This window comes from Periplaneta americana, chromosome 12 (genome assembly GCF_040183065.1).
Source record: "Periplaneta americana isolate PAMFEO1 chromosome 12, P.americana_PAMFEO1_priV1, whole genome shotgun sequence".
Lineage (NCBI taxonomy): Eukaryota > Metazoa > Arthropoda > Insecta > Blattodea > Blattidae > Periplaneta > Periplaneta americana.
The window spans coordinates 53,253,596-53,269,556 of NC_091128.1; the positions used below are offsets into that span (position 1 = coordinate 53,253,596).

Sequence of the window (15,961 nt, forward strand, 5' to 3'; positions counted from 1 at the left end):
TTTTACTAAGAAAATAATAATATCAACTACAACCGATTAATTTTAATTGACTCGATCATTCGATTAAATATTTTTGATCGATTAATCTTACAACAGAAATTAATGGATTAATCGATTATATCGTACAACACTAGTAATTGCATCCCATTCTGTAAAGCAATTTACTGTGAAATAATTTTGAAAAATTTGGTGGAAATGAAAACCAGATATGACCTTGTATTGAAATTAGGTGCCTGCAATACAAGCCACTGAGAAAGATTGTTTTGCAGGTAAACCTTATTTAGGCATAATGTTCATTAAATTGAGAAAAATGCGAAATTTATGTAATGCAACATTCTTTAAAAGAAATAATAAATAAAAATTTATTTAACCAAATGGAGTGGTACCCTTTCATGGGAGAAATAATGTGTCCTAAAGACATTACTCTCAGTAAAAGAAAAATGGTTAAGCTTCCTAACATACTAGCAGAATTCAGCTGATGAAAGAAAAAATAATGTTTCTTCATTTTTCTATAGCCTATACACTTTTGACTCTTAAATATCACTGATTAACTTTTCAACTTCTTTATTGTGTTAATATTAACGCAGTAAAGAAGTTGGAAAGTTAATCAGTGAAAAAATAATTACTATGTTTTCTTTAATAACAGAATTCGACGGCTGATGTTTAGATGCAGGAAAATTAATTATTAGATTACAGTTAATACAATTAACTTTAAATTTGTTCTGGATCTCGTTAACAGTTAATTAAGGGACAGATATAATAAATAGGCGTACTAATTTCGAAACATAGTCATATATATAACAATTTTTACTTCAACTTACCATTATAGAAGACATGATTAATAATTGTTTCCTTATTTTTTAGTTTATAATGATTTTCATAGTCAGTTTACTTGTGTTTTATGGGCAGAAGAAATGGCTTACGGTACCTTTATTAAGCAACAGTCAATTAAGCACTACTTTACCTCTGTGTACAGGCGTAAAAGTAATATCGTGGTCAAGAAACTGTGCAAATTGCATCAGCATAAGACTGTATCTGTTGTGGAGATTACTGATGTCTGCATGAATCATAGTAGAGACGAGCCTGGGAGATGGTAATGGATTTCCAGTAACAGAATTCAGTCTCGGTCGTGAAATGCCTGAAATATAAGTTCACTGAATTACAATTGCTCTCTTGACAGCGTTGTATGTTATTCTTTGTGCTAGATAAAGTGGAAGTTTATTCTAGTAGGATATGGTGTTTCTTACATTTCTACAGGGACATCATTTTATTTTTACTTCAATTTTTATTGTACCTGAGTTTTTTAATGTACTTCACTCCCACCCCTTCTACTAATGAAGTTCCAACTCCACACAGAGCCAAGACAGCAGATAGTAAGCAGTACTGAGTTACTGAGTATAGTACGTTCCAGAAATATGTTCGCGTTTTCCAGTGACGAAAGAGCTTTCAATATTGAATCATATTTTCGCATAGGTACTGTCCGTTTGCCTACGTCGCATCCCGATTTCCCCCACCTACTTCTGCTCGCCCCTCTGTAAAAGCTGGGCTGTCTTAGCTCTTTTCTGAAAACATTAATTTCTCTTAGGAATTGGGCGTTTACGTAATATTATACAGCTGTTTAATTTAACTTAAATAAAAGGGCCTCGTTAAGTAATTAACTGTCACGTGATTTCCTCCCTTTCTACAATCATGCGGCGTAACCACTTGGACGGACAGTAGATAGCATGTCTGAGTAATTTTATATTTTCGGGTCGGGCAGAAGTGAAGATTGAATTAACAGTACGTAGAGTAGGTATAGAATTATTTCAGCATGAGTTACTAGTACGAAGGACGAAACTGGCAATTGGAATTAGATGCAATAGTCTATAGTGCGATAATATGCACAAAAGAACTGAAGCCTGTATCGAAATGAACGGCCACCATTTTCAAAATCGTATTTAAATATTCATATTATGATTATTTTTCAATTTAACTTCTTTCTCTATATTGTACGCTAACGTGCTGTAGACAGTATAATATACACTGCATAATGAATACGTTCGCATGGATAACTCACTTCGTGAGTAAAAACACTTATTCTTAATACAGTACTGTACTTTGATTAAAGAAAAACCTAATGAAAATTTTTAACTCAAAATCGCGATATTTCCTAGTTTACGTAAATGGATGAACTACTTTTCTTCCTTCCTATAGGCCTACCTAGTAGTGTGATTTGTGTTTTACGCCAGTATCATCGAACTCCAGTCTTGGAGGGGGGAGCAAGCGGTGTTTCCGGTTCTCTAAAGGTATAGACAGGTTAATATTAAAAATGTTAGTAAAAATAAAATGATGTCCCTGTAGTACCACATCATAAAAATAATTCCGTTAACTATTCTGTCTATAAGTTGCTGCGCACTCGAATGTCAACCATTACATAACCTGTATTGCTGGTACTCAATAATGTATATGAGCTATTCCATCTCAAATCGACCGAAATATAGAGAAAATTGACCGTACAATTTCTAAATACAATGAAAATTTTTTTTGTACGTAGAGAACTGTGATACAATGCTTCGTGCAAAGTTTGAGGCATCAGAACTTCATAGTGTTTAAATTTAAAATATTTAAATTGATCGTATTTTCATAAAATTAGCAACTTTAAACTGTTGTAGCTCCGAAACCCTTTCACCCAATGATCAAAATCATGGTTTATTTTGATGCTGAGAAATTAAAGTTTATATTGACATATAAACAGATTTTCTTACTTTTTATGGAAATGGAGAAATTTAGATTTTTCCTCATTAAGACTCCTTTGGCTAGGAAAAAAATATTTAAAAAATATACAGTTAGATTCCGCATTGAAAGTACAAATAAACACACATTTTTTACTGATGGTATGTTGATAAGAAAGTATTGAAAATATCAAATAATGAAAATAAATAGTACGCGCGTGAACTAACCAGCTGACTGTGAGACGGGAGCTTAGCCGAGACAAGCTACGACAGGAGACAAACACGTGATGTCTCGTCTAGCAGTCATGGCTGTGCTAGCTTTATCACAGGTTTTCATAAACACAGGAGTAAAATGACGCCCAACGATCGCTTATCTACAGCTCTCGGCCAGTGCGAGCGGTACTGTGCCGTTCAAGTCTAGGCGTGTGAAAATAATATATTTAATACCCTCGAAACTTATTGCCGTACCACTAAGCAAACAATGCCGAATCCCTCTTAATAATGCAAGGTTTTTTCTTAATATTTTTTTACATTTTTACAAATTATCAAAAAGCCTAAAAACAAGAAAAATCAGATTATCTGTCTCTCTGTGTACAATAAAAATAAGGATTACTTCTTAACATAACCTACCAAATGTCAGCTTCAAAATAAGCTCTCGTTCAATGTTCTGCAGTAAATGGTTCCAGAGTTCTGAGCGCTGAAAGAGGCTTGTTTTTATAAAATACGCTAAATTTGTCGCTCAATAATACGAAAACCGTTTGACTTTCGACAGTATATTTTTTAAAATGCACTCCCTCAGCACCTTGTATAAGTAGAGAAAAAATTACAGTATAAAAAATGCGAGGTTTTTCACTGATCGATTTCATATGGAATAGCCCATATGACACTCAATAGAATGAGGATAGTACAGTGTAGTTGTGTATACAGTTGTCCCACATGAACTTTAAGTATGGTATGGGATCAGGCAGTTTATCCTCTCGCAAAATCTTCAATTTCATGCGTTTTCTGTAAAGAGTACTCACAAGAGACTGGCACAATTTCAAGAAAATGTTTGCCAAAATATGAAAGAAGTGGAAAGATATTAAAATATGAAATACATATTTCAATACAAAAATATGTTTGTTTCTGAACCATTTGAAGCAGACTTACATAATTATTTGCAAAATAAACCTTTAAAAACTAATATCGATGGTGTTGAACAGCAAACTCGTATGTAAAAAATATGAACAAAATAAGATTTCACTTGATTCCTATTAAAAATCTTTTATTTTTTGTAAAAACATCTTAAGTCAAAGCATGGCTACAGACTTCACAAGAAGAGATTTATATGTCTTCTTTTGTCAGACATTTGATATTTTTCAAGGCATTAAAAACGATTTTTCGCTCTTCTGTAAAATTGAATATTTTGACGTACGAGATTGTCGTTCAATACCATCGTTATGATAACAAATAAAATACAATAAAGATGCATAATTAAGCAGCTTGTAGCATCATATTCTTACCTGAATGCAAGAACTAGATAACTCAATTCTTTTACATTGAAGAGAACAAAAAAAAAAAAAAAAAAAAAGAAGAATGTAGTTCTTACATTGGCTGAACTCACCACTGGATGCAATACAACACAAGAAACTTATCTATATTTTCTGGCAAAAGATTGAAACTTCTGTCAGGTAATATTGTTTTATTCGATGAAAAATTCAAGAAGTAACAAAAAGAGCAGAAATTAAATAGACAGTAAAACTGATGGTTAAACTCCCTGTAAAACATTAATATACATATAAAATTAGACATTGAAACGCTGAAATTAATTTGACTGGATTCGAGTAAGGAATGGTGGAATAGAAACCACTTTTTTGTTTTCGCTTCTCGAATTCATTGACGCTATGAGCTCAAACACTCTAAAGGGGAATTTGAAGATTTCACTTGACCTTGAGAATCCCAGAATGTTGGTGGATTGGGATTGGGTGGCTTGGGATTTTCAAGTGTCTCCTGGAAAACATCTCTATTACCTCCTTATAATATCTGAAAAGTTCGGTACTTACGGAAATATTAACGGAAAAACAATGTAAATGTTAAACAATTATATTTTTATGATATATGAACATTTCATTAAAATATTACGAAGTATGAAGAGCTTTGTATTCTACACATTGCGAATCGTAAAATTTCTAGCAGGAATGTTTCGAATATGAAATTTCCTATTAGGTTGATGCATAAGTTCGTAGCTTTTTCTTTCGTCATCACAACACTGCGATGTTAGGAGATTCTTTATCATTTGTTATTTGGAGTGTTGTGCTTGTAAATACGTCTTGAATTTTGCGGATTTGAAGAAAGTTTTTGCTATTTGTGGGCTAAAGAATATGGAGTGTCTATTAACTGGAAAAAAACTAACACTTTCAACATATTCTTTTGTTTGAGTTTAATAGAGGAGCGAAGGCAGCTCAAAACATTGTGTCACAACACACAATACCCCCTAAAAAGCTAGTGTCCATCCACAGAAGATGAAGTTGTGTGTTCTGGTGGAATAAGAAAGGCGTCATGCACTCCGAATTGCTTCTCAGGAATTTAACCATAAATGCCAACGTTTATTCCAACAACTCAGACGTCTTGCGGCCGCAAATGAAGAAGAACAATCGGGAAGACTACATTAAGGCCCGGTTGCAGAAACACCGATCAAAATATGATTGGCAATCAAGGAGGGTTTGATTGGCCATCAGTTCTATTTCTGTTGCAGAAAGAACAATCAGTGTTTGATCGGAGATCAGTCTTCCATCAGATTTGATCAACAGATTTTTGCTGGTCAAGTCACTGATCATCGATCAAGTAGGCTATTTATGTTGTTCTGTTTGTAATGCAGTTACTGTAATTATATAGTAAATAGTTATAGCGTAACAATATTGTTTTCGACATAATGGATTCTTCTGATGAAGAAATTTTAGAATGAAAAAAAATATTATTAAGAAGAAGGCGTTTCCGTGATGGACATGAATTGTCTTTATGTATAATGACAGAGAATTTGAGCAAAGATTTAGGTTAAGTAAGGATTCGTGTGTTTTGTTACTTTCAAACATTGAAACAAATAGACCTATATGCAGACAGACAAATCGAAACCTTTCACTTTCTCCTATGAACCAAGTTCTAATAATGCTGAGATTTTATGCTGTTGGAATTTTTCAGATGGTCTTGGGTTATCTTGTTAGGGTCCACAAATCAACTATTTGCCGAGTAGTTAGGAATGTTACGTATGAAATTGCTTTGTTATGGCAGGGTCTCATAAATCCCCAAACTTCAAACAGGGAACGATTTGAAATCCAGAGAGAATTTTCAGCCATGTCAGGATTTCCAAGAGTAGCCTAATATTGGTTGTATAGACTGCTCACATCCCCGTCCAATCACCTGGTTGAAATGATGCCGAACTTTATCGAAATAGAAAAGGTTTCTTTTCTGTGAATATACAGGCAATATGTAGTCTACACCATCATTGAAATTCTGAATGTTGTAGCCCGTTGGCAGGGTTCTACACATGACAACACAATATTTTTAATGAGTAGGTTACGAGCTCCATTTGTAAACAGAGAGATGGGAAATGGAATTATTTTAGGTTATGGAGGCTATGCCTATTCCAATTTCTTGTCGACTCCCCTAGCAAATCCCACAACAGAAGCCCCCTCACGTTTTTTTTCTTTTTGCTTAATTTTTTTTCACTATATTGTAGTCTATATACAAATAGAATCCGCCTGTTTCCTTTCTACAAAAAGCAACAAACCAGCAAAACATTCACTTGTTTTCCTAGTCACCGCCCACTTGATGCATTCGTTTCGCGACTTTTAAAGAGCATCAAATTGGCTGTGGTTGCTAAATAGCGCTGTTGTCAAATGTATTTCTTTCCCAAATCAGCAATTAGTAAATTGAGACAAGTTGATTGGAGATTCACGTTTGTGCAACGCAACGAACAATCAAATAAATCAGACATCAACTGACTGGCGATCAGGGACTGATTTGATTTGCGTTTCTGTAACCGGGCCTAAGTGTTGCTGCAACAAGATGAAGTACACCCGTACTCCGCTAATATGACGAAAGCAGCTATCCAGGAGCTCGCTTCAGAGATAAATTCATATCCTCTATATTCTCCTGATCCTTTGCCTTAGATTTCCACCCATTTATGAGTAAATAAATTTACTTGAACATTTTCGCCTGTGTTGGGAATTTCAATAGATTATTTGATTTGAAATTACGATAAAATTTCGCCAGCTTGCATAACACTGGGATGCAATTAAAACTGTAGAACTCAAAACATTTATACATAAAAGTCTGTTAAATGTCCACATCGAACCGAATAGAAATTCATCATTATCCAACGCTAGAAATCCCGGCGTCTTTGTGTCTGATGTTTGTTTTCCTCAACATGTATTCTGTATAGTAACACTAAAATTTTGGTCGGCTGGTATTCGATGTCGAGCATTTGATAAGTAAATAAATCATTGGCCTTTCTCGACTGTTTTTGACTTACTCAACATTCCAATTTGTACATCTTGTGGTGCATGTATGTACGTTACGTCGTGGCTGGATGTTATCGAGAGTTGAGTGTGGGGTAATGTTGAAACTATACGTTAATCCCGATTATAACATTTCAAAACGTAAATGAAATGCAACTCGCTGTAATTTACTTCTTGCGATTTCAGTACAGGCTCTATTTTAGCCTCCGAGGTCTACTATAAAATTTATTTTAAGATTGCAATCACAATATATTTTAACCGAATGAATTGGCTCAGAAGGTAACGTTTGAGACTCGCATTCGGGAAGTCCCGAGTTCAAACCCCATTCATATTAGTCTGACTGGGGGTTTTCATGGTTTCCTTGTCATGAAGGCAAATACTGGATGGTAAATTTACATACTACGATTCATTACCGCCACAATCACCAAAATCATAAACATTAAGGAGTTAGGTACAGCTTAAAGCAGTAAATTTTTTAAAATATTCAACATTTTTTTCGTCCATTACTGTATTTTGTACAATAATGAAAATTGGTATGTGTAAAATACTGTCCTTCTGCTATATGAAAAAAAAATTACAATTTAAAAGAATATTTTATATATATATTTTTTTACAAATTCAAAATGGTGGCTGTTCACTGTGCAGTGATGAAACGTTTCCCTCACAATTCATAAACTTGTTAACTTTTTCATGTTCTCTATCTTTTATTTTATTACTAAAACTCATGTTTATAATATCATGCTCTTTCAACTACATTCCTTAATAAATAATATATATATTTTTTTATTTTGTGTTAGAAGAAAGTATTGATACTTGACCATTTTTTAAAGGAATAATATTTTTTATCAGACAATCTACCAAAGACAGAGAAGTGATCTTGGATCATATTGTAGATATAACATGCATAAATACAAACAAAAAATTTAATCACAGAATGTTGGATAGTTTTTTGAGTTATGTGGGAATTGCTTCATCACTGCACAGTGAAATGAATTAAAAAAAAATGCAAATAATTTTTTTAAATCGCAAAAATATTTTTTCATATAGCAGAAGGACAGTGTTTTACACATACCAATTTTCACGATTGTACAGGATACAATAATGGAGGGAAAAAATGTTGAATAAGCTTATTTCCCAAATTTTACTGTTGTAAGCTGTACCTTAACCCCTTAATCAAAATCTTAAATCAGTTACATAAACACAAACCATCTACAACACATAACATTAGAAACAGAAACTCAATAAAAGGAAAAAACGGCCTACTGATATACCCAAAGGTCCTAAAACACGCGATATGACAACAGATGTTAAAGCGTGTGAAATAAATAAATAAATAAATAATAAAATAAAATAGAATAGAATAAAATAGAATAAAATAAAATAGAATAGAATGAAATAGAATAGAAAATAAAATAGAATAGACTAGAATAGAATAGAATAAAATAGAATTAAATAAATAAATAAATAAATAAATAAATAAATAAATAAGTAAATAAATAAATAAATAAATAAATAAATAAATAAATAAATAAATAAATAAATAAACTTTAATACTCACTGTCTTCGTACGATGGTGGCAAGAGTCTAGCAAAGGTGGAAAGAGACTTTCCAAGATTAGGATTTCTGACGTTATTACATCTCCCAGTGATGGTCCGAAATTGTGATCGTGAGTCGCATGGCCCTTTATCTTCTCCTGAATCACATTCCGGTGATATAATGGGAGCTGATATGAAAGAAGAGATGTCAACATTTTGCAAGCCATCACTAAAGTCATCATTTAGAGACTCGGATGGAAAACCGAGAATATTGTCGCGTGCTGATTCGAATGTTTGTCTTCTTCCCCTCCGCAGTCTGACACTGAAATAGAGCAAATACAATTATTGACACAACAATGAATGACGTAATGAAATAAGGGTACGTTATGTATGAGGTCTAGGATTAAAAGAAGCAAAGTTTCCATGAAATGGGAAGAAATTTGTTACTTTTATTCATAATTGTGCGTATTTTTTTTTTTTTTCATTTTCATTAAAGGCTATGATTTTATTTATTTAAATATAAAGTTTGATATTAATTTTAGAAGCTTTTGTAATGTTCTAGGAATAGCACATAAAAGTAACGGCTAGTGCACTGTGTTAAATTTAGTATTGGTTATCTCTATCAAAAAATTCATACGAATAATTTCTTTAGCAATTTACTCCAATAATTAAATAATTAGATAATCAATTAATTAACATAGGTACAACATACACTGTTTCTTTCTTTCTGTCTTTATTTATTTCTTTCTTTCGTTCTTTCTTTCTTTCTTTCTTTCTTTCTTTCTTTCTTTCTTTCTTTCTTTAACCTCTCCCTTTTAGGTTCATTTACACGACCCACGCCACACGGGCCTTACAAGGCCGCGACCTGTCGGGAGAGGAATTAATCTATTAATCCAGTGGCGGCTCACATTAAGGGGCACATGGGCACGTGCCCCCCCCCCCATTCGTTTTATTTTCCCAAAAAAAATAAAGCAATTTTTGTTTAAAATTATCTGCTCAAAACGTAATGACTTAAGAGGTATAAACATACTGTGAAATGTGATTGATTTCAGCTTTCGGGCACCGTAGTTCTAGTGCCCATCGTTTGCACATGCACACAGATAACTCGAGTTTCAAGTGCGTGGAGAGCGGTGTGATGTGATGGATGTGGGGCGTGAAGATGAGAGGGGAAGCGTCTGCGAGGGCACAGAAATTCGCGTGGTCATTCTTTGCACATGCGCAAATGGTTTTAACAACGTGTAGAACGCTATGCGGACGAGAAAGAAGCTACCGTTACATATAGAAGTAAGATAGTAACACTGCCATGGCCCGAAGAACCAATTGAGTTGCCATCTTAGCTATTCTGTAGCTAGATCTAGCTTTTTTAGATTAGTTACTATAATTGCTACACTTTATATCAGAGACAATGCTTAACTGTGTTTTCTGATTAATTTAGCTACTAAAATTAAATTGTTTAACATTGTTAATATAGTAGTTTACCTATATTCAAAATTATGGTAGGCTGCTTTTTATTAAGAGTGTTGGCAACTTTGACAACCGTACGAAATACATGTCTCGATTACCGCGTTTGTATTCGTAGCGGCAATAATAACATTCTGAGTGGTGTTAATAATTCTCTTCCTTTTATTTTAAGTGTGAAGTAGTGAAGTTAGTTACATTAGTGTTCGTTGTGTGCTTGTTCATTTCAATATGAATAAAGTTAGTGAACTAACTGGAAATCAATTAGATTCCGACAGCAGAGTTCGCGCCAAGAATTTAGGCACACCCCGGCCTGATATGGTCATTATACAGCAGACGGAAGGCAAAAACAGAAAATTTAATAGCTCAATGTATGATAAAGCGAAATTGGTTGTGAGGATGCGAAGAGAAGAACGCAACATCAGAAGGATTCGTTCTGATTTAGGAGAACATAATGATGACAATCCGGTCCCTACTAAACGACATCGAAATGTCGATCAACAAAAACGAGTCAGTGCATTGGAAACGTGTGATGTGATATTATTGTGTCGCAAGCAGAAGAACGATTTCGTTTCACAGCCCACTTGGCGGCTGCCAAGCTTTTCCGTGTATCTAGTTTTCAAGAATATTGTAATCGGTTCCCAGAGAAAGATTTTGCGGCAACTGTCAACACATATTCAAAAGTGAACAAATCTACGCTCAGAACCGAGCTTGAAGTGCTATATTCCAGGGTAGACTTGCGTGCGGCCGAAGGAGCTGCAGCACTTTTGCAACTCTTTTTGTGCAACAATATGCAAGAAACTTTTCACGAGTGTGTTCGATTACTAAGCATCATTGTTACAATACCTATGTCAACTGTGGAAAGTGAAAGGTGCTTCTCTACCTTAAATCGAATAAAAACCTTTCTCAGGAACGCAATGAGCCAAGAAAGACTGACAGCATTAGAAATGCTTTCAATTGAGAGTAAAATGGTGCGTTTGATACCCAACTTCAATCAGCGAGTTATCGAAGTATTTGTTCGAGCTAAGGATCGAAGAATGGACTTCATCTATAAATAGAAAGTTTAGTTTATAATGCATTCTTTATATTTACATTTTGCTATTGAAATTTTCAGCAATTATTCCGTAAGGCAAGCCTATGTTCGTGTAGTGAGGAACCTATGGGTTCAATTAATTCAATATTATTGTTATAAGTTGTGCCCCACTAAATAATTTGGTCACGAGCCGCCACTGATTGGATCACATAGGCTACATACTTTTTTGACCAGACAAGGACATAGAGGGCCTCTCCGGATGAGGGATCAGCTCAATGCCAGGGCCACATCCGATACAACACAAACATTTAAGACATTACACTGCATTCACTCACACATAAGAAAGGATTAAGGGAAGGATCGCCGTCCATGGCCGGACTTTCAAGAGGTACAATCCCGGCATTTGCCTGGAAATAACTGAGGAAACCATGAAAAACCTCAGTTAGGATTGCCGGCTCCTGGGATCGAACCCCGGACCTCCCAAATACAAGGCCAGCCCTCTACCACGCCGCTAGCTACAACATACATTCAAGAATAAAATCACTAAAATAACTAAACAAAGCTTAAAAAGAGAAGGGAAGGGAAGGGAAGAGTACCTAAGTGGCGTCGGGAAGAGAAGCGGAGGAAAGTGAAGTCAGGGAAGGGAAAAGAAACAAAGAGAAGGGATAGAAAGGGAGAAAAAAGGATGCGGAAGGAAGAGAAACAAATTTTAAAGAGGAAGAAAGAGAAGGGACGGGACGGGACGGGACAGGACGGGGAAGAAAGGGAACCATATTTTCAACACTTACTTTTGAAGTGAGTTGAGGAGTTCTTGGGAAGTGTACTCCAACAGTAATGAAGTATTTGCGATAGTAAGTGCTTGCTTATTTGCTTTACTGAATGCAGCTGCAGTTCCAACTGGAGACTTGGGATCTGCACCTCCGTCTAAAAATTCAAGTTAGAATTCAATTAACATACAGTAATTTATATACGCATGAAATCTTTTCGAAGGCAAAATAGACCATAACATATGATTGATATTCCTATACTAACCATTTTAGTCTCTTAAAAACCGAGAAGTATGTGAGAAAACAGTATTTTTATGACTGTTTAATAAAGTTTAATTTTCTCTCTCTCTCTCTCTCTCTCTCTCTCTCTCTCTCTCTCTCTCTCTCTTTATCTCTGTATTTATTTTAAGTTAAGAAGTTCTAAGGCCCGTAACACACTTGCAGAATTTTCGCCAACGAGAAATGTGGTGCGAGAAAATTAAAAAATTGATAACATGGATTCAAATGGACGTCCACACACTGGAAGAGATCCTCGTTCGAGGCAAAAACCTCGCGCGAGTTTCTCGCTGGGATCGGTAGCTCAGCGAATTTTCTTGACACATTTATCAAAGATATTTGACATTTATACTCTTCATTACGATTGAATGTAGAAAAAGATATCGCAGGTGGCGATGAATTATATTGTTTTTATTTGAAAATGAGGAAAGATGGCTGATAATTGCAGTCAGAAACTTATCGAACTTGTACGATGTCACCCGTAGGCCTATTTATATGATACCTACACGGGATGAAAACTATAAAAACACGAAACTTAGGCCCGTAACACACTTGAAGAGTTTTCGCTAGCGAGAAATGTGTTGCGAGAAAGCGGCGAAGAGCCTTCCTCCACACACTTGGTGAGTTCTCGCTATCACAGATCACACCTCGCTATGATCGTCTATGCACTGCCTTCATGCAGAAAGCATTTTTCTGGTTATAGTAATCACTCGTTGGGGGATATATTATAGGTTATGTATTTACGTATATTGTCGTACTTAAATATGTAACCTGTAAGTATATTGTCGTACTTTACAAATTACGTACGAACGCTATGTTGAATCTGAGTATTCAGACGATGAGGAAATGGAGTTACATGAACATATTTTGTTAATGAAAAGAAAAAGTAGGCCTAAAATTAAAGCCAGAAATACCTGAAAATCACATTGTATCTTACGAAAATAAGGGCGAGTTTTCGACACTGGCTTCGATTTGAATGATGATACGTTTAAGCGTTATTTCAGGTTGAATGGACCACAGTTTTTTGCCATTCATGATATGATAGAGGATTCTTTGGTATGTTCTGATTTAAATTATATTATCTGTTAAGACATATAGATACATTATTTCAAATATTTAATTAATACTATTAAATCTCATCAAAATAAAATATAGCCCTATTTATTTTCAGATAATCTGATATTTGTCTCCAGATTTCTTCTTTAAGTTTCGTGTTTTTATAGTTTCCATCCCGTGTAGGTATCATATAAATAGGCCTACGGGTAATATCGTACAAGTTCGATAAGTTTCTGACTGTAATTATCAGCCATCTTTCCTCATTTTCAAATAAAAACAATACAATTCGTCGCCACCTGTGATATCTTTTTCTATATTCAATCGTCATGAAGAGTATAAATGTCAAACATCTTTGATAAATGTGTCAAGAAAATTCGCTGAGCTACCGATTCCAGGGAGAAACTCGCTCGAGGTTTCTGCCTCGAACGAGAATCTCTTCCAGTGTGTGGACGTCGTTTGAATCCATGTTAACAATTTTTTAATTTTCTCGCAACACATTTCTCGCTAGCGAAAACTCTTCAAGTGTGTTACGGGCCTTAAAAGGTTGAAGTGGTTGGTGGTACAGTTCAATGCTCACGCAGTGCCTAGGGTCTAAGTGAAGCTGCCCCGCGTCGTGTATACAGGGTGTTTAAAAATACGGGGCATAATTTCAGGTATGTATTTCCCACATGTAGACAATCAAAATAGTTCATTACAACATGTGTCCGGAAATGCTTTATTTCCGAGTTATGGCCTTCACAACATTGAAATTCACCGGAACGTTTTTCTTTCCGCAGGTCGTTGCCGTCAAAGGAGACATTAAGAGGGCACTCTGACAGTTCATTCCGAGGCGAAGGTTACATTCAGTGTTGTGTAGGCGTTAGACTGTGCGACATGTATTCAAATCAAGAGCTGGCAGAGATACACTTCATGTAAGGTAAGGCGGACGGCAATGCTGCGCTGGCTCGTCGTTTGTACCAGGAGAGGTACCCACAGTGACAATGTCCAGATCGGAAGACATTTGTACGTCTCCATTACCGTCTGTGCGAGTATGGAAAATTTAACTCTCCTGGTTTGGGAAGGGGACGACCAAGATCTACAACTCCAGAAGTACAGGAGGAGAGTCTGGAGGCTGTGAACATGACTTCTTCTATCAGCACACGAAGGGTAGCGTTGCAAGTCAATGTTCCTCATACGACTGTCTGGAGACTGTTGAAAGAGTATCAATTGTATCCTCATCATTTGCAACGTGTACAGGCCCTGTCCATGTCACCAGCAGATTACCCTGCACGAGTTAGGTTCTGTCAGTAGTTCTTGCAGCAGCGTGGTGTAAATCCGAACTTTCCTGCCTTAGTATTATTTACAGATGAAGCACAGTTCACACGAGATGGGATAACAAATTTCCACAATCAGCATGTATGGGCGTATGAAAACCCACGTGCAACTGTTCCATCTCATCACCAGGTGAGGTTCTCCCTCAACATGTGGGCCGGTATCATTGGTGATGGATTGGACCCCATGTACTTGTAAACAGACTTACGGGGCAGGCGTACACAAACTTCCTGGAAAACACCATACCTCATGTTTTAGAAGACACTCCACTGATCAATCGTCGACACATTCACTTCTTGCATGATGGCGGTCCTGCACACTTCAGTCGTACTGCTCGCCGGTACTTGGATCGAAGGTTTCCTGATCGATGGATAGGTAGAGGTGGCCCAATTGCTTGGCCTCCACACTCACCTGATCTTAACCCTCTCGATTTCTACTTGTGGGGCCATTTAAAATCATTGGTTTATTCGTCTCCGGTGTCTGATTTGGAATCCCTTCGGAATCGAATTGTGGCATGTTCTGAGGACATACGCAATACTCCTGGAGTTTGGGATCGTGTTCGCAGGTCAATGAGACATCGATGTGAGGTCTGTATTCAAGCAGGAGGTGGACATTTTGAACATCTTCTGTAATAACAATGACCTGCGGAAAGAAAAACGTTCCGGTGAATTTCAATGTTGTGAAGGCCATAACTCGGAAATGAAGCATTTCCGGACACATGTTGTAATGAACTATTTTGATTGTCTACATGTGGGAAATACATACCTGAAATTATGCCCCGTATTTTTGAAACACTCTGTATAGCAGTTGGGACAGTGCACTCAAGAATAATAGTGTATTGGATGGCTTACGTGCGAAACTGTGCAAAATGCCTAAGATAAAATTAAATCCCCGTCAAAAATTGACAATGTTTCGAAATACGGTAAAAATATGTTTGTTGTAACAAATAATAACAAACTACATTGTAAGTTGTGTAAAACAGGAAAAATAATCGTTTAATATTCGATACCTTATCAATACTAAGAAACGTGAGAGCAATCGTAAAGCAGCTGAAATGGAATTTGAAGAGCAAGAAACTGAAAATGATGACACTTCTAGAACATTTTTCATTACGAACTGTGTGAAGTTTAGATTGCTTCGAATATTCCTCTCACTAAATTAAATAGGCCTAATGCCAAATTAAGACTTTTTTTTTTAGAGAAATGCACTAAAACGGCAATTCCAGTTAAATCGACATTAAGAAAATATTATTTTAGTCCTGGTTACTATGGTACAGTTAACACAATGAAGCTGGAACTACAAGATAAAAAAATCTGTG

At 35.7% G+C, this 15,961-nt stretch overlaps 1 protein-coding gene across 1 annotated transcript in view; it reads right to left on the reverse strand.

Moving 5' to 3' along the window:
- LOC138710436 (uncharacterized) overlaps positions 1 to 15,961 on the reverse strand; it is a 391,568-nt gene that overhangs the window by 36,845 nt on the left and 338,762 nt on the right. Inside the window, exons 15-17 of the mRNA XM_069841331.1 lie at positions 12,022 to 12,157; positions 8,766 to 9,064; positions 965 to 1,138 (exon numbers count right to left, since the gene is read on the reverse strand). Of these exons, the coding sequence (XP_069697432.1) occupies positions 965 to 1,138; positions 8,766 to 9,064; positions 12,022 to 12,157 (609 nt within the window). The remainder of the gene's footprint in view (positions 1 to 964; positions 1,139 to 8,765; positions 9,065 to 12,021; positions 12,158 to 15,961) is intronic.